Source organism: Cetorhinus maximus, chromosome 9, assembly GCF_964194155.1.
Source record: "Cetorhinus maximus chromosome 9, sCetMax3.hap1.1, whole genome shotgun sequence".
NCBI lineage: Eukaryota > Metazoa > Chordata > Chondrichthyes > Lamniformes > Cetorhinidae > Cetorhinus > Cetorhinus maximus.
In genome coordinates, this window is record NC_135887.1 from 88320197 (window position 1) to 88339473 (window position 19277).

General features: G+C 42.6%; 1 protein-coding gene across 2 annotated transcripts in view; it reads right to left on the reverse strand.

Moving 5' to 3' along the window:
* LOC144684811 (acyl-CoA (8-3)-desaturase-like) overlaps positions 1 to 19277 on the reverse strand; it is a 42137-nt gene that overhangs the window by 21892 nt on the left and 968 nt on the right. The window contains exons 2-6 of one of the 2 annotated variants that reach the window (XM_078549062.1): positions 7998 to 8108; positions 7078 to 7275; positions 6498 to 6599; positions 4399 to 4527; positions 2758 to 2818 (exon numbers count right to left, since the gene is read on the reverse strand). In XM_078549062.1, coding sequence (XP_078405188.1) covers positions 2758 to 2818; positions 4399 to 4527; positions 6498 to 6599; positions 7078 to 7275; positions 7998 to 8108 — 601 coding nt within the window. The remainder of the gene's footprint in view (positions 1 to 2757; positions 2819 to 4398; positions 4528 to 6497; positions 6600 to 7077; positions 7276 to 7997; positions 8109 to 19277) is intronic. The other variant, XM_078549063.1, reaches the window with a different exon arrangement.

The window sequence follows — 19277 nt, forward strand, 5'->3', positions numbered from 1 at the left end:
TTAAAGTCATTGCTGGGTGTCGGGCTAACACAAGCAAACAAAAAGGTTTATAGGTTCAATCTCCAGTCTGTGCTGAGTTAGCTGATTTCAGCAACAGGGACTGAAACAATTCACCTCAGTATGCCTGGTGTAGCGAATGGAAAATCAGACGCTTTCCAGCTCCTGATCAGCATCCAATAACCTCCGTGAACATACGAATGTTGGGTAAAAACAAGATCAGACTCAGCGGTGATGCACTCCATAGTCAAACTGCATGCTAGCAGTCAATGTCTTGGCTCATATGTGTGGAATGGCCACTTGTAGTACTACCAGTCAGCCTATACCCAAAGAACTAAAACTAAAAAAAAACAGTGAATTTAGATAGTAGAGAAAAGGGGAGAGAGCTGGGGAAAAAATATAAACATTTGCACTAAGAATTTTACTTAATATTAAAAGTTATTAACGCATTAGGTTTTGACATGTGCTTTGTCTAGCATATGGCTTCTAAAGCTCTTGTCACATTTCTGGCTTCACGTACATGCCCTCAAAATGAATCAATACACAACAGACACATGTCTGAGCAAATCTCACACGGTTGACAGGCTACAGTCTGTGTGAGGTAAGCATAGGAAATCCACTCTGAACACCGGCTTAATTTACAGGGAAATCAGGAGAGGAAGCTGGCCAATCAACGAGAAGGGAAAGGAATCTCACCACAGCAAGATACATCAGGAGATCCGAAATAACAGAGGCAAAGTGTCAGCCTGCCTGGGGCCAGGGGTGGGAGCACATTGAAGAGCACCAGCTCTGCTGCGAGTACCTTCTGCACAAAACTGCAACATTGTCCTCTGGCTGGCCTGGTTTCTCAGCAGCTCTCGATGCTCATTTCATGTTTAACTTTTATTAACCACTTCACTACTCACAAGGCCACAAGAGCAGGGTCACCATCCACCTGGTTTCAGATGGCTGCACTAAATAAAGAACTGCACAGTAAAGGGCTATTTTTATGAACTTGCGCTCCCTTGCCCTTAACATTAAATGGGATGCACAGTGCTCTGCCTGATCATTAAAAGGCTCACCACGACAGCAAATGGAAATCAGCAACATACCTGCCCAATGTGTGGAGTGATGAGATTCCTTTTCTGCTCAACTAACAGAGTAGTGAGATGTAACTTCTGTGCAGCCAAAGAAAGAAGTGACCCTGACTGCCAAGTGAATGGTGCCCTCTACCCTCTTATCCCAGTACTTTCTCCAGTTGTCAGTTTGTTTTAGTCATGAAATCAGGGTGAATTTCTGCCTTTAACAGTTCCAATTTGGGCCCTTTCCTATTTTTCAATTCGTGTTCATTGCAAAATGCAATTTCTATAGATTAACCCAAGTTTATTGTGAATTGAATCTTGTATGTTAGTCTGTCGTGAATAGGAATAGCATGCTAGGGTTAATAATGACCCTTTTACTGAGTTACTCCACACTAGAGGTTGCACAGATTTCTCACTGTGCATTGCTGTCCTCTCCCATTGGTGGAAAAACGCCACATTGTCAGGCCGTATAGTTCAAGCTAAAACAACAGGACTAAGTTAATAAAAACAAAAAGCTAAAAGCTACTGCGGATGCTGGAAATCCAAAACAAAACAAAAACAGAATTACCTGGAAAAACTCAGCAAGTCTGGCAGCATCGGCGGAGAAGAAATCAGTTTCTTCTCCGCCGATGCTGAGGGACTAAGTTAATGTCCAGTTTATACCTTAATGAGTGCCTGACCTGGGAAAAAGGGCCGGGGCTGAGATTGAAGGGGCAGGCACAAGTCCTGAAAGAACTCATTTCGGAAGCAGCTAACAGAGTTTCATTTTAAATTCACAATTATCACAGTTTAAAATTTCATTCCAGATTATAATGCAGAAATGTTATAATTGAGAGTCCCACTTCGAATGTATAATTGGTAAATATATTTTAACGTAGATAAAAGAGAGGGGATGCATTTTGATAGGTACACCAAGAATCTAAATGGTGTAGAGGAGCAGAAGATCTCAGGGTACAGATGCACTAATCACTATAAATAGTAATGTAGGTTAATAAGTCAATAACAAAAAAAAAAACAAGCACTGAGGCCATCTTTAGACAGATAGAATTGAAAAACAGAGAAGTTATGTTAAACTTGCATAGAATCTTGATTAAACCACAATTAGAGTGGTGTGACAGTTATGGTTTTCATATTCTAAAAAATATGCAGAGGCAATAGACAAGATGCAAAAAAGATTTACTAGAATTATATCAGAACTGAGAGGTAATACCTATAAGGAAAGATTGAACAAGCAGGCTCCTCTTTTCTCTGGAAAAGTGATGACAGAGGGGTGACCGGGTGGAAGTCTTTAAGATTATGAAAGGGTTTACTAATGATGACATGGAAAAATGCTTCCGTTTGTGGGGGACACCAGAACTAAAGGCCACAAAAAGAGTCACTAATAAACCCACCAGAGAATTCAGGAGAAATGTTTCTTACCCAGAGAGTGGTTAGAATGTGGAATTCTCTACCACATGGAGTAGTTGAGCCGACTAGCATGAACACATTAAAGTGGAAGCTACAAAATCACATAAGGGGGAAAAGATTAGAAGGTTATGCTATTAGGGTTAGATGAAGAGAGGCGGGAGGAAGCTGCCATGGAGCATAAGCATGAGTCATATGGGCCATGTAGAATATACAGCATAGAAAAATGCTAAGTAATTCTGTAATTCTATGTAAATGCAATGATACAGAGCGACAGAATGTTGCCAGGACTTACTCAGGAAGAAATACTTGTGTTGGTACTGATATGGCATATATTTCTTTTTCTGTTTCCCCACCTGGGTCAAAGGAAACAAAGAAAAAGATTTGCATTACCTTCATGTGTACAAACAAAAATAAAATCAAGACCTGTGCATTGGATTTTATAAATGGCATTTCAGGTGCAGAGCTACAAGCAATGGGAGTGCGATGGGAATCCAGACCTGGAAGTCAGTACATGCTACAGTTTCTCATCCATTGATTTTAAAATCCAATGGGTCACATTGATTTTTATGTCCAAATACCCAATATGTGGAGTTGACATATAATGTCTGTGCCAGGAGCACTAATTCATAAAATCCATCCCTCTGTCTTTAATCTGTTTTCCTACCTAGCTCTTTCATTATCACCATACATCTTTACTGGTCACCATTGGGTGCCCCATGCAGTCTTTGGTTTCCAATGAACGTGACCTATAACTGGCCCTACTTTATACTTTGCTTTGTTCAGGTAGGGATTTCCAAATTAATTCCTTATATTTTTTAAAACATCACTCTTAGGATGTGGGCGTCATTAATAAGGCTGGCATTTATTGCCCACCTTTAGTTACCCATAAGAAAGTGGTTTTGAGCCTTCTTGATCACTGCAGCCCGTGTGATGAGATAACTCTCAAAGTGCCATTAGGTAGTGAGTTCCAATTCACCCAACCCTTGTTGATGTCCTAGGAATGACTTGTTCTGTCTGTCTTGTCTCTCTCCCAGATGCAGGAAGCTGCACTCTGGACCCAAGATGCAGAGATCACCCCTGTAATTTCCCGTTTACAGTTCCACCCTTTCTATATACAAGTAAAGGGTCTAGCATCTGTTTGAACATAAGAAATAGTAGCAGGAGTTGGCCATTTGGCCTTTTAAGCCTGCTCCGCCATTCAGCAAGATCATAGCTAATCTTCTAGCTCAACCTCTACCTCCCCACACTAAGCCCATATTCTTTAATTCCTTTCATACCCAAAACAGGAACATAAGGACAACAGGTGATCCTCCCACCGTATGATTGATTTGTCCAAGGGTCTGGAAAATCAGGCCTAAAAAGCAACCCTAAAGTTGCAATCAACAAGCTAAAGCTCCACTTTAATGTGGAGCCACATGGAACCAAGTGACCATTGCTCAAACTTCCTCCGCCTCCCCCTTAGACATGTCTCTCCCCCCACCCCTGGCAACCATTCCTTTTTCCCCCCAACTCTGGGCACCTCTCTTCCCTGGAGAATGCTCACCTTTCCCCACCCCTACCTGGGCACCTCTTCCCTAACAACTTCTTATTCCGCAACAACAACCTTCCCCCCACTCCCCGAACCCATTCCCAGGCACTTTTTCTTCCTGGACAACACTTGTACTCCAACCTGACCACTACTCAAGTCCCTCTCCCCAACCACTGGCACCTCTCCTCATGGAAAGCAAACACAGCCACCACACAACACTGCTCACCAGATACCCCATAACAACTATTTATAAAACCTAGGATCCTATATACTTTTTATAACTTCACCAGCTTGCCCTTCCACTCTGTCTGCCTGTATCCTACTGACCTTAGCAGTTTCTAAAAGTCCTGCCAGTGAAGATGCCATGATGTTGAGCAGCTGGCTGGATATCTGTGCACTACTTGCCTCAACTGAGAGTTTCTTTCCCAGGACAAAGAAGATGGGATGCATGTTGATGTCGGGATCTTTGCGGAAGCAATTGGGTTTGGCATGATGCTGAAAGTGGAGGTGGTTCCACCAGCTAGCTGGAGCACCCTGTAACCAGAAAAAGAAATGAAACCATCAGGCCAGCTTGAGAGGATCAAATCCTAAAACACCCCCAAAGCTCAAATAAAGTGCACACAGCTTTCAACCACACAGTCATAACTCACACAACCACTGGCATTAATACATTTTGGTTTCCGCCCTCCATCTTGATATCAGTGCCGGGGTGGGGGGGTGGGGTCAGTCTATCTCTGCATTGATTATGAAAAGGGAATAACAATTTTCTCTTTAAGATGTTGACTCTTTCTGGGGTATGATTACACAGGCATCAACTGCCCTTGCAACTTTCCCCACAGGCCATATTTGCTATGCGAGCCTTGTCAGCGAGTGTCTTCACAGCCCAGACCAAATCCTGTTCTCACTGAACATCCAGACAAGCAAACTTTCCAACAGGTGTTTCTGGATCAACACAAGTGATGATACAATTAGCCTCAGTGTCACCAGACTACAGTAACTTCTCTGTTCCTTTGTCTAGGGGCACTGAGGCCAATTGCAATGCACCTACTGTTACCACAGGTGAGATCAGTGGATCTGCATGTACCAGGGATTAAACCTGGTCCTAACCACAGGAGGAGCCCAATAAAAACAATTTATTGAGCTAGTGCACATTAAAGTTGGCATAGTATTTAAGTCCCATGTGTAGGCTACATGGGGCAAGTGTACGGTACAAGGAACTATGGAAGGAATCTGTGTATTCTTCTTATTTATTAGTTAGCAGAATGTAGGCATCGCTGACTAGGCCAGCATTTATTGCTCATCCCTAATTGCCCTTGAGAAGGTGGTTTTGAACCGCAGCTGATTTGGAGTTGGTTTGGGTCAGTGTACAGCATTGAGAGAGACAGACAGCAAAAAATAGGAGCATGAGTTACAGAGACACAAATATAAGAGAGAAAGAGAGAGAGAGAGAGACAGAGGAACCGAAAGCAAGATATAAAGAGAACAAACAGCAGATAGTCAGAGAGAGACAGAGTACAAAAGAGGTAAACAGAAAGAGGCAAAGAGAGACAGAGAGAGAAAGGCGGACACAGGAAGAGGTAGGCAGAAATAAATCAGGAATTTCCTCGAAGCTGCTCCTGTTTCACTAACCGATTTTGTCAGAAGTTTTCTGGCAAAGTTACTCTAAACAAGTTCCAGATAGATATGAAAAAGAAATGTATATGTAAGACAGTAACAGATATGGGCCGAGATTTTCCGCCCCCACCGCCAAACCACCCCCCCAAACATCACAGCAGGGTCCTTCACGGTGGATACGGCAAACCACTGAAATCTCCGTTGACTCTGGTGGGACTGGAAGATCCTGCCAGCGGGAGAAGCCAGAAAATCCTACCCATGGAGAAAAGAGAAAGAGAGGGCAGAATATTCCGTGCCTGCTGGCATCGGGCGTGCTCAGTGGCGTAAGCAGACAATTTGGCGAGAAGGCCAAAAATCAGTTTCACGACATCGTGAAACAAGTTTGCGATCGTCCGCTCAGCTCATCAATGGTGGGCCACATTTCCCACCATCAGATGTTGGGAACCTCATTGTAATACATCTGCAGACCATTATAAGGCTAGCCCGCTGGACTTATTGTCCCATGCTGGATCGTCGGCCCACATCGGCGTGATTGCACACTGACATGTTTCACAACTGCACATAAGTGATATGCACCTGGCGAGTGCACTTCGCTCAGGACTTCAAGGTTTGTTTGCCTATCTTGCTTTGGGCAGCACTTGCAGTCATTAGCACCAGGACTCACTGACAGCACTTAGTGCAATCTGGAACGATTCCACCCAGAGAGTGAGAGAATGAGAGAAAGAGAGAAGAAAGCATGAAAACAATGTGGGGACAGGGAGAGTGAGCACAAGAGAGGAAGTGAATAAAGTTGATAAGTTAGAGACACATGTTACTGGAATGAAACTGATGGTATGATACAGGAGTATAGTGGATTAGCAACAAAACTCCACACATACAGTGTGACCCACCTTCAAGTGACCGATGATAAACTTGTGGACAAGATGGTTCCACTTGGACTTACTGAACACAGAGAGATGCCCAAAGTCATGCTGTAGCCAACCACCCTGTGCCTGTAAACAAAACCGCAAGAGAGAACATTACAACTAAATAACAAGAGCACTGCACGGGCCGCCACCACAATTCTCATCAGTTGGCAAATCCGTGTTACTAGGGCCAGTCGGAGCTACACTGGTTTCTGATTAAATTGACTCTTTATACTGAGCACAGAGATCAGAAGATCCCATGTTGGATTTCTGATCTTTGACCACACTGATCCTGAATCTGCTGGTTAGAACAGCCCCACCTGAAGTGATTATGCTAAAGTAAAGCTTCTGATCTTCAGAAAGACCTAATCACAAGGTGACTTTGGTCAAATATAATTTATGGTAGTTCATAAGGTAATTGGTGTTGACATGATATTATACACTTGAGCGAGTCAGACTGAGTGACAAATCCCACTTCACATAGTGCAATACCCCAGCGATTATGGCAGCTGGATGTACGCAGGAGGAATTCACCTAATTATGCACCAGCTATCTGTGAACCTACCTGCACAATAGCCAGAAGAGCTGTGCTGACCAGAAAGGGGACAAGGGAGGTGCCAAAATACCACAGGGTGAGCCAGGCCGCAGCATCAAGGAGCAGGAGGTGTGCTAGCAGTCCAGCAAAGAACAGCTTATTTGGCTTTAGGAGGTTTGTCCTTTCCACAAGGGCACGTAGTTCCTGGAAATCTTCTGTTACCGGTTTCTGAGAGTGAAATGGAGAAAATGACCATCGGTTTGAAAAGACAAGTTCTGCTAAACACCGTGAATGGATTCTCACCTTGAGGTATCACTGCACATTGAGAAATCTGAAACAAAAACAGAAAAGGCTGGAAAAACTCAGCAGATCTGACAGCTTCTGTGGAGAGAGAAAAACAAAGTTAACGTTTCAAGTCCGTATGACCTTTCTTCAGTCATATGGACTCAAAACGTTAACTTTATTTTTCTCTCTCCACAGATGCTGTCAGACCTGCTGAGCTTTTCCAGCATTTGCTGTTTTTGTTTCAGATTTCCAGCATCCGCAGTAGTTTGCTTTTATCTTAGTATTGAGAAATTTGTGCTGTCTTCACTTTTTAATTGTATAGAAAAAAAATACCAGTGGCATTCTTACAAGTAATGTTTAAAAGCAGGTGGCTATTTTCAGTGTAGGTGTAAACTGGGCAGTACCCTGCAAATCTTTCCTAGGCATTCATGGCAGTAGCAATAATTCTCTACATAAATGGCAGGAAGATTTGTATTTATATAGTGTCTTTCATGACCTCAGGATGACCCAAATCACTTCACAGCCAATGAAGTATTTCTGGAGTGTAGTTACCATTACAATGTAGGAAATGCGCACATCGAGATCCCAGTAATAGCAATGTGATAATGACCAGATATTCTCTCCAGGACTAATTCTGCAGAACAGTGACTTGAGAAGGTACTCACACTTTTCCATGATTCCAAGCTGGGTTGGTCAGGAGCAAGCTCTCCGATCAGCAGTGATTTCAGGTATTTGCTCACCAGCGATTTATCAACATGAAAGGCAATGAAAGGATCCTAAAGGGAGAGACCAATAGTTATCCTGAGTAAAATGCCATTATTTATACAAATGATGGGGTACACTCTGTGTAAGGTTTGAAAATGTTCCAAAAGTTCAGTTTTTTTTAAATAGAGAAACCTAGATGCAAGTTTAAATCCAATGAAGCAGGACACCACCAAGGTTAAAATGATTGGGACTATAAACGAGGTAAATTGAAAAGTTACAATTACTTGATCCCAAACTTGCGTTCATAAGCCTGAAGGAGGAAGGGAAGACGCAGGGAAGCAAGATTTTTGATTGATAAGGGAATTAAGGGTTGTGGGGGAACAGGTAGGAAAGTGGAGTTAAAGCCACAATCAGATCATCCATGATCTTATTGAATGGTGGAGAAGGCTTGAGGGGCCGAATGGCCTACTCCAGCTCCTATTTCTTATGTTCTTCCACAGTTCTGATGCTTTGGGAAAGAATAAGTCAGAGTAGCTTAGTTGTAGGAGACAGAGGGTGATGACAGAAGGATGCTTTAGTGACTGGAAGCCAGTGTCCAGTGGCGTACCACAGGGATCTGTGCTGGGTCCCCTCTTATTTGTCATTTATATAAACAACATAGATGACTACGTGGGGGGTAGGATTTGTAAGTTTGCGGATGACACAAAGATTGGCCGGGTGGTTAACAGTGAGGTTGGGTGTCTTGGGCTACAGGAAGATATAGACGGAATGGTCAAATGGGCAGATAAGTGGCAGATGGGATTTAACCCTGAAAAGTATGAGGTGATACACTTTGGAAGGAGTAATTTGACAAGCAAGTATTCAATGAACGGCATGGCACTACGAAGTTCTGAGGAACAAAGGGACCTTGGCGTGTCTGTCCATAGATCTCTGAAGGCGGAGGGGCATGTTAGTGGGGTGGTGAAAAAGGCATATGGGACACTTGCCTTTATCAACCAAGGCATAGATTACAAAAGTAGGGAGGTCATGTTGGAGTTGTATAGAACCTTGGTGAGGCCACAGCTGGAGTACTGTGTGCAGTTCTGGTCGCCACACTATAGGAAGGATGTGATTGCACTGGAAGGGGTGCAGAGGAGATTCACCAGGATGTTGCCTGGGATGAAACACTTAAGTTATGAAGAGAAGTTGGATAGACTTGGGTTGTTTTCGTTGGAGCAGAGAAGACTGAGGGGGCGACCTGATCGAGGTGTACAAGATTATGAGGGGCATGGACAGGGTGGATAGGGAGCAGCTGTTCCCCTTAGCTGAAGGGTCAGTCACGAGGGGACATAAGTTTAATGTGAGGGGCAGGAGGTTTAGGGGGGATGTGAGGAAAAAATGTTTTACCCAGAGGGTGGTGACGGTCTGGAATGCACTGCCTGGGAGGGTGGTGGAGGCGGGTTGCCTCACATCCTTTAAAAAGTACCTGGATGAGCACTTGGCACGTCATAACATTCAAGGCTATGGACCAAGTGCTGGTAAATGGGATTAAGTAGGTAGGTCAGATGTTTCTCACGTGTCGGTGCAGACTCGATGGGCCGAAGGGCCTCTTCTGCACTGTGAGATTCTGTGATTCTGTAGCTGCACTGAATGTTGGTTCAACACAGTAACAATTTAGGGATGAGGGAGAGCTTGCAAGATCAGTTAGGAGCTCAGGTGGAATATTGGAGAATGTTTAGCAATTATTATGATACTATCATTCGAATAAAGTGTCACATTAAATGAATGGGGAGACAGAGGCTGAAAGTGAGAAGCGAGAGAAGGATAGCCTACCTATTGACAAACCTTTTCCTTCTACTTAGCAGGGAGTGCATGAGATGGCTTGCGTGAGTTGATGGTGATGACTCTTGGCTGTAATATGATTTTACAGCTGTTTGATTATTTTAGCTGAGTTAGAGGAGCCTTTTATTGGGTGGGTCCTTGAGGTTTTCCAAGAAGCAATTTAAACTCTAACCAATGAAACTATACACGTTATGTAACTAAAACAGTTACTACAGAGAGAAAGATGAGCTAATTTGAACAATAAATTGTTTCATTCACTGAGCTGATTACTTTTGCTAAGGTAACACTCTTACATACAAACATATTAATTAGGAGCAGGAGTAGGCCATTCTGTCCCTCGAGCCTGCTCTGCCATTCAATAAGATCATGGCTGATCCGATTGTGGCCTCAACTCCACATTCCGCCTACCCCCAATAACCTTTGACTCCCTTGTTAATCAAGAATCTATCTACCTCTGCCTTAAAGATATTCATTGGCCCTGCTTCCACCGCTCTCTGGGGAAGAGAGTTCCAAAGACTCACGACCCTCTTAGAGAAAATATTTCTGCTCACCCCCGTCTTAAATGGGAGATCCCTTATTTTTGAACTGTGTCCCTTAGTTCTAGTCTCTCCCATAAGGAGAAACCTCCTTTCAGCATCCACCCTGTCAAGTGCCCTCAGGATCTTGTGCGTTTCAATAAGATCACCTCTCTTTCTTCTAAACTCCAATGGATACAGGCCCAGCCTGTCCAACCTTTCCTCATAAGATAATGCCCCCCCAATTCAAGTATCAGTTCTCTGGACTGCTTCCAATGCATTTATATCATTTCTTAAATAAGGAGTCCAAAGCTGTACACAATACTCTAGATGTGGTCTCACCAATGCCATGTACAACTGTAGCAAAACATCCCTACTTTTACATTCCATTCCCCTTGCAATAAGCGACAACATTGCATTTGCCTTCCTAATCACTTGCTGTACCTGCATACTATCTTTTTATGATTCATGTACCAGGACACCCAGATCCCTCTGTGCCTCAGAGTTTTGCAATCTCTCTCTATTTAAATAATATGCCGTTTTTCTATTCTTCCTGCCGAAGTGGACAAGTTCACATTTTCCCACAGTCTTGGTAACTTCCTACCAATTCAAACTGTAAAATAATTGTTGGAAGCCAAGTGAAAAGTTAAGGTCTATCTTGAGCCAGATTTCTGTGATAATTAGTTTATTTTCCCCTTTGACGTTACCTGTAAATTGAGATGGATGAGTCCTAGATACTGTGTACAGTTTTAGGCTCTGTACTAAGGAAGAAAATACTTGTCTTGAACGGTTCGCCAGATTGATTCTGGAGCACGAGGATAGTCCCGTGATGTGGGATTGAGTAGGTTGGAAGTTTACTTGTTGAAGTTTAGAAGAACAGGGGTTGATCTAATTAAAACTTAAGGTTCTCAGGGGGATTTGACAAGGTAAATACTGAGAGGCTGTTTTCCTCTAGCTGGAGAGTTTAGAACTAGGGGCTATAGTCTCAGACTAAAGGATTTGTCATTTAAGACTGTAATGAAGATAAATTTATTCAATCAGAGAGCTGTGAAACTTTAGAATTCTATACCCCAAAGAGCTATGGATGATCAGTTGTTGAGTAGTTTCAAGGCTGAGATAGATACATGGACATGGACAAAGAGCTAAACTCCAGAGGTGAGGTGACAGTAACTGCCCTTGACATCAAGTCAGCATTTGACTGAGTGTAGCATCAAAGAGCCCTAGCAAAATTGAAGTCAATGTGAATCTTGGGAAAAACTCTCCACTGGTTGGAGTCATATCTAGCACAATGGAAGGCGGTTGTGGTTGTTGGAGGTCAATCATCTCAGTCCCAGGAGGAGCTCCTCAAGGTAGTGTCCTGGGCCCAACCTTCTTCAGCTGTTTCATAAATGATCTTCCTTCTATCATAAGGTCAGAAGTGGTGATGTTTACGGATGATTGCACAATGTTCTGCACCCATCACGACTCTTCAGATACTGAAGCAGTCCATGTGCATGTGCAGCAAGATCTGGACAACATCCAGGCTTGGGCTGACATGTGGCAAGTAATACTTGTGCCACACAAGTGCCAAGCAATGACCATCACCAACAAGAGAGAATCTAACCATCTCCCTTTGACATTTAATGGCATTACTATCGCTGAATCCCCCACTATCAACATCCTGGAGGGTACCATTGACCAGAACTCTAACTGGACTAGCCATATAAACACTACGGCTGCAAGAGCAGGTCAGAGGCTAGGAATCCTGCAGCGAGTAACTCACCTCCTGACTCCCCAAAGCCTGTCCACCATCTACAAGGCACAAGTCAGGAGTATGATGGAATACTCTCCACTTGCCTGGATAAGTGCAGCTCCAACAACACTCAAGAAGCTTGACACCATCCAGGCACAGCAGCCTGCTTGATTGACACCCCAATCACCATCTTAAACATTCACTCCCTCCACCACTGATGCACAGTGGCAGTAGTGTGTACCATCTACAAGATGTACTGCAGCAACTCACCAACGCTCCTTCGACAGCGCCTTCCAAACCCACAACCACTACCACCTAGAAAGACAAGGGCAGCAAATGCATGGGAACACCACCACCAGCAAGTTCGCCTCCAAGCCACATACCATCATGACTTGGAACTATATTGCTATTCCTTCACTGTCACTGGTAAAAATCCTGGAACTCCTTTCCGAACAGCACTGTGGATGTTCCTACAAGATACAGACTGTAGTGGTTCAAGAAAACAGTTCACCATCACCTTCTCAAGGGCAATTAGAGATAGAAAATAAATGCTGGCCTTGCCAGCAATGCTCACATCCTGTGAACGAATAAAAAAAACATTTTTGGACTCTAGTGAAATCAAAGAGTATGGGGATCAGGTAGGAAAGTGCAATTGCAGTCCAAGATCAGCCATGATCTTACTGAACTAATAGAAGACAGAGAGTTGGGATATGGGGGGCATTTTTTGGATGGCAACCTGTAACTAGTGGAGTGCCACAGGGATCAGTGCTGGGGCCTCAATTATTTACTATATATATTAATGACTTAGATGAGGGAAGTGAATGTACTAGCGCCAAGTTTGCGGGTGACACAAAAATAGGTGGGAAGGCAAGTGGTGAGGATGACACAAGGAGTCTAACAGAGGGATATAGACAGGTTAAGTGAGTGGGCAAAAACTTGGCAGATGGAATATGTGGGAAAATGTGAGGTTATGCACTTTGGCAGGAGGAACAGAGGAGCTGATTATTATTTAAATGGAGAAAGGTTGCAGAAGGCTGCAGCACAAGAGGGGTTTGGGAATCCTTGTGCATGAATCCCAAAAAGCTAACATACAAGTTCAACAGGTAGAAGGGAAGGCAAATGGAATGTTGGCATTTATTTCAAAGGGAACAGAGTATAAAAATAGGGAACAAAAACAAAAATACCTGGAAAAACTCAGCAGGTCTGACAGCATCTGCGGAGAGGGATACAGTTGACGTTTCGAATCCGTATGACCCTTCATCAGAACTAAGACATATAGAGACTCTCTATGTCTTAGTTCTGATGAAAGGTCATACAGATTCGAAACGTCAACTGTATCCCTCTCCGTAGATGCTGTCAGACCTGCTGAGTTTTTCCAGGTATTTTTGTTTTTGTTCTAGATTTCCAGCATCCACAGTATTTTGCTTTTATAAAAATAGGGAAGTCTTGCTAAAACTATACAAGGCACTAGTTAGACCACACCTAGAATATTATGAACAGTTTTGGTCCCCTTATCTAAGGAATGCTATACTGGCATTGGAAGCAGTCCAGAGAAGGTTCACTAGGTTGATCCCGGATATGGAGGGATTTTCTCATGAGGAGAGGTTGAGTAGGTTGGGCCTATGCTCTTTGGAGTTTAGAAGAATGAGAGGCGACCTTATTGAGACACATAAGATTCTTAGGGGGCTTGACAGGATAGATGCTGAGAGGCTGTTTCCCCTTGTGGGACAGTCTAGGACCAGAGGGCATAATCTCAGAGTAAGGGGGCACCCATTTAAAACAGAGATGAGGAGGAATTTCTTCCCTCAGTGGACAGTCAATCTGTGGAATTCTTTGCCACTGAGGGCTGGAGAGGCTGGGTCGTTAAGTATATTCAAGGCTGAGATAGACAGATTTTTCATCAGGAAGGGAATCAAGGGTTATGGGGAAAAGGCAGGAAAGTGGAGTTGAGGATTATCAGATCAGCTACGATCTCGTTGAATGGCAGAACAGACTCGATGGGGTGAATGACCTATTCTGCTCCCTCGTCTTATGGTCTTATGGAACGGTGGAGCAGGCTCAAAGGATCACATGACTGACTTCTATTTCTTATGTTCTTAAGTCAAAGGCTGGCAAAAGCTGGGTATTCTACAGCAGGTGACTCAGCTCCTAACTCCCCAAAGCCTTTCCACCACATACAAGTTAAGAATGTGATGGATTACTCTCCACTTGCCTGGATGAATGCAGCTCTAACGCTATCCAGGAAGAAAGCAACCCATTTAATTGGCACCCCATCAATCACCTTAAACAGTCACTCCTCCCACCACCTACACAATGTAGCTGCAGTGTGTACCATCTACAAAAAGCACTACAGCAACTCACCAAGGTTCCTTCGGCAGCATCTCCAGCACCTAAGACAAAAGTAGCAGATGCATGGGAACACCACCACCTGGGAGTTCTCCTCCAAGCCCACACCATCCTTACTTGGATCTATGTTGTCTTTCCTTCATTGTCACTGGGTCAAAATCCTGGAACTTCCTTCCTAACGTCAGTGGGTACACCTACACCACACGGACCACAACAGTGCAAGAAGGCAGCTTACCATCATCTGTTCAAGGTCAATTAAGGATGGTCAATAAATCCTGGCTTTGCCAGCATGTCCCCTTCCCATGAATGAATTAAAAAAGAATTCAGTAAGCATAGTGGGATCAGGGTATTAAAGTGAAAAGGGATCGCAGAAGCAGCCAGGAGAGTTAGAGAGAGATTGGCAGCTTCAGAAATAACAGAGAAATCCATCAATAAAATACACAAACATGCACACACATCACTGGGTCTTAGATCAGTCCATCAACAAATGTGTTACAGTACAGTGAGAGAGAGGAAGGGGGGATTTAGTGCTAGAGAACCCATTATCTATAAAATTAGTCTGTCACAGGAGTTGGATTTGAAACAAAATACAGCTTATATGCAGTGTAGGGCCACAATCAGCAAGAGAAAACAGACAGGGACAACATTTCCTACATCACTTATAGTGTTACAGTTAAAGCAATTAATTATTGGATAGTTAAAGCAAAGACATATCTAAATCCAGCAGAAACCACTCCATACAGGCAGGGTGAGAACATCCAATAAGGTATAATTATATACAGGTAAATTCATGCTCCCAGATGTGAGTCACAGTCAAAATATGCTTTAGAGGACTGTCACAATGATTTTCCACCTCACACTTCCTTCAAATATCGCCCCTTAGTGAGTATGCAGGATCTGCAAATCCGTGGTTAAAATGATTATACAATATTTCCTTTCCTCAATATATGTCAATGTCTCATGTCTCATCAATGCGATATCATTTGGACATTCAAACTAAGCCGTTGGCAGGCTGCTCCAACATTGAGCATTGTAGGTAATACTCTGAACAGGAACTAAACTACTACATGCATTAAACTTGAACGAAGTATGTTTCACTCAATCTAGAATTATAAAGGACCCCAAAATAAAGTCAAAACCAGAATACTACTGCATGAATGTATAATGTAAAAACTGGTGTCAGATCCTAGTCAAATGCCAATGGTTATCTCAGACATCACAGTACACAGGGGACTCCAGACAAGTATATGCAAATAATTGACAGCAGTTTATCCAGTTCAATTAACAGGAGTTTTATACAATTACATAGTGAGAAACTGTATCCTGCTGAACAAACAGGAACTGTACAAATACACAATGAGCAATTATCACCATGCTGAATTAACAGAAACTCTGTACAAACCATCCAGGAAAAAAACAGTCCATATAGTACACAAGGGAGGGGGGATTTTGGGTGCCATTGGAACATTAGGCACAAACTGCATTTGAAATTGCAATGTTTAAGATTACAGGTCATGTTTCTGCCATGAGGCATTTATAAAATAACAAAAAGGCAAATTCTTCCATGAACCAGTTCAATTGGGAAGAATAGTAGAATGCAATTGTTTCTTGCTTTGCATTAAAAAATATTCATTGACATACTTGAGTGAAAACCTGGTGCAGTTTTATTGTCGCAGCTGGAAATGGGCTTGTCATTTAAAAAAGCCTCTAAACCTGTCTAATTCTTCACCTGTGAGTAACCTGACTTTAAATCACTGAAAATGATTTAAAAACAAAGTACACTATACTACTTACTAGTTTCACCAGCTACCTTAGTTTTTAGTAAAATAAGTACTTCTAACATGTAAAAACTTTTAAAGTGTGCCTTTGAATGCCTACGTGCCGAAGAAAATGAGCTCAATTTGAAGACCCTCCTGAAACAACATAAACGGGGACAAAAATCAGTAACTTACCACCTTATTTCAAGCCGGGATGTGGCCAGTTTTGTGGGTGGGGCTGGCTTTAGATAAAATTATTTTAAACCAGTGTCAAGATTTTAGGACAAAAACAACTGGAAAAACTCAACAGGTCTGGCATCATCTCTGAAGAGGAAGACAGAGTTAACGTTTCGAGTCCGTATGACTCTTCATCAGAACTGATGAAGAATCATACGGACTCGAAACGTTAACTCTGTCTTCCTCTCCACAGATGCTGTCAGACTTGCTGAGTTTTTCCAGCTATTTTTGTTTTTGTTTCAGATTTCCAGCATCCACAGTATTTTGCTTTTATCTTAAAGATTTTAGAAATTTGATTTACACCTGACATAACTTACACTTGAGCTTCCACGACCTTTTGCACTGGTTTGCACAATCTCACCTGAATTATGGTAAAATTACAATGAACTCCAGGCCACAGTAATAACCTAACAATACAGAGAACAAAACAGGCACTTCATATGGAGTACTGTTGGAGAAGATATACAGAGTATTCTAGCCGCTAATTTTCAAAGACCAGGTCCAGCAGTAAGGCATGGTCACTCATAAAGAATCTTGGAGCAGTGCATAAACCAGCACACAGATATCACTGTAAAGTGCCCCAAACTGCATCACCACACACCTCAACAGCATGCCAAAAGTTAAAATGAGTAAAGTGGGAGTGGCATAGGTACAGACTGGTCCCATCTCACAATAGGGAGATAGGAACATAGGAGCAGGAGTAGGCCATTCAGCCCATTGATTTTGCTTCGCCATTCAATTAGATCATGGCTGATCACCTTGATGTCATTAGTATCCATAAATCTATTATTTCTGTCTTGAACATGCCCAATGATTGAGCTTCCACCGCCCTCTGGGATAGAAAATTCCAAAGATTCACCACCCTATCCTCAGTCATTCTCCACTGAGGAAATGGAGGGAACATCGAGTTTCAGGACAGCAAGACAAGCTTGCTACCTTAACAAGATTTTACCAGAACTGCTACTAGACTTTGGAAAGATGAGCATAAAATGGTGGTCATTCTTTGTGTTCTGTGTTATCCAAGAGCAAATATAAGAGAAAATTAGGTTGATAGCTCTACCAAAAACCAGGTAAAAAAATAGTCCTTCCCAGCTAGTTGCTCTCCTTGATCACTTCTGAACTGTGACTACAACTTCCAAAGTATCTAATTCTTTGAACAATTGTGCTCACAGTCAATCAGACTTTGAAGGGTGGGTAGGCTTCAGATCAAACAGGAGCATTTTTAACCAGGTTCTTTCTCTTGTCATCTATATAGAAAATAGTTTCCAAAAGGAGAATACAGCAGCTGTGTTTCTTGACCTGAAAAGCACCAGGATATCAAAGTTGTTACTTTGATGAGTTGTGACAGGGATATGTTTTGAGACAGACAATTCCAAGTGATGTTACACAATAAGCTGAACACATTGAAGGTCCAGAAGAATGGACTGCTCCAGAGATCTGTTATTGCTACAGCTCGTTAACATAGTTACAAATCCATCTCCAACAGTCTCCAGCCCATTCACCTATGTAGATGGCATCTGCCTAGCTTCAAGAAAGAGACTTCAAAAAAGATTGAGCACAACTTGAATCAAGACAATAGCCATTGGAAAAAGTGGACCCAGTCCATCAAAGACTGCATCATCATGGTTCCATCTTAATAATGTCAATACTTCAGCAGAGCTCAACATTTTGTAGATGGAGAACAACTGGAACATGCCCTAATACCAATGTACCTAGGAGTAACTCTAGGTCAGGCACTTGCCTACACAAACAACCTAACCATGTTAGATCAGAACACCAAGGGCAGAAAATGCCTCCAAAGTAAACTTGAGGGTACAATCTGGGCAGCTAATGCATAAAAGCTAATAGCTCACCATTACCTCTGTTAATTCATGCAAGCATATTGCACTGTGTATCTAAATTCTTTCCACAAAAAACTGTTGTAAGTTAAATCAAACCTTGAAAATAATGCTGACTATTAGGCCAACAAACACCAAATGGCTACTTGTCCTGTCAAATATTTAGACTCCTAATATCAGGTGTCATAATGCAGCAAAGAACTCCTCGAGTGAAGCCAGGGGGTGCCACAATTGCCACTTTTCAATGTTGTATGGAATACTTTTCAGCACTGACTCATCAGTAGAAGACAAATCTGGACTAGGCTACCAATCATGTCAGTGGCAGATGCAGCCTAATATGGCAGACTGAATGGGGATGAGCTACTGCCTCTATAAGAAACTCCATCATTACCAAGCCTAATGAGAGATAGGCTGGCCTCAAGCTGCCATCCCATCTCTGGGTCATGACTTAGAATGTGGAGTGGTAAGATGTATGGTAAATGGCCATTTTTGAGGACTCTGGAATGTCCTTCTGTACAGCCATGGTGCAGCTGAGGATGCCACACATTCACTGAATGGCTGCTCAGTTCCCGCTGATCTACCGGAAGGAATTACCAGACTCCACAATGCGATCCTGAGGCTATTGGACAGCTAACACATGTATGATGCCTACCTAAGACCCTTGACACTTTTCACATTTTTGATTTATGGCTTGTGTTTTGAATATTCCCCCTATCCTTACTGCACCACGTTAGCTTCTCAAATAACTTATTGCCTGTATTGAGAAGTAATTTCCACGATTGTCAAGTTTTAAAAAATTATTTCTCTGTAATCTCCCCCAGAACATTGACTTCTAATCTTTCTCTGATCATTGACATTAAGAACTCCCTTTCTAATTACTGATCACTATCCTTGTGTTGCTGATCTGTCACTTTTCTCCCCAATTATTGATCTGTAATATGTGATCATCAATCTGTCTCTCATCAAGGTTCATTTATTTCTTATTCTGTTCTTA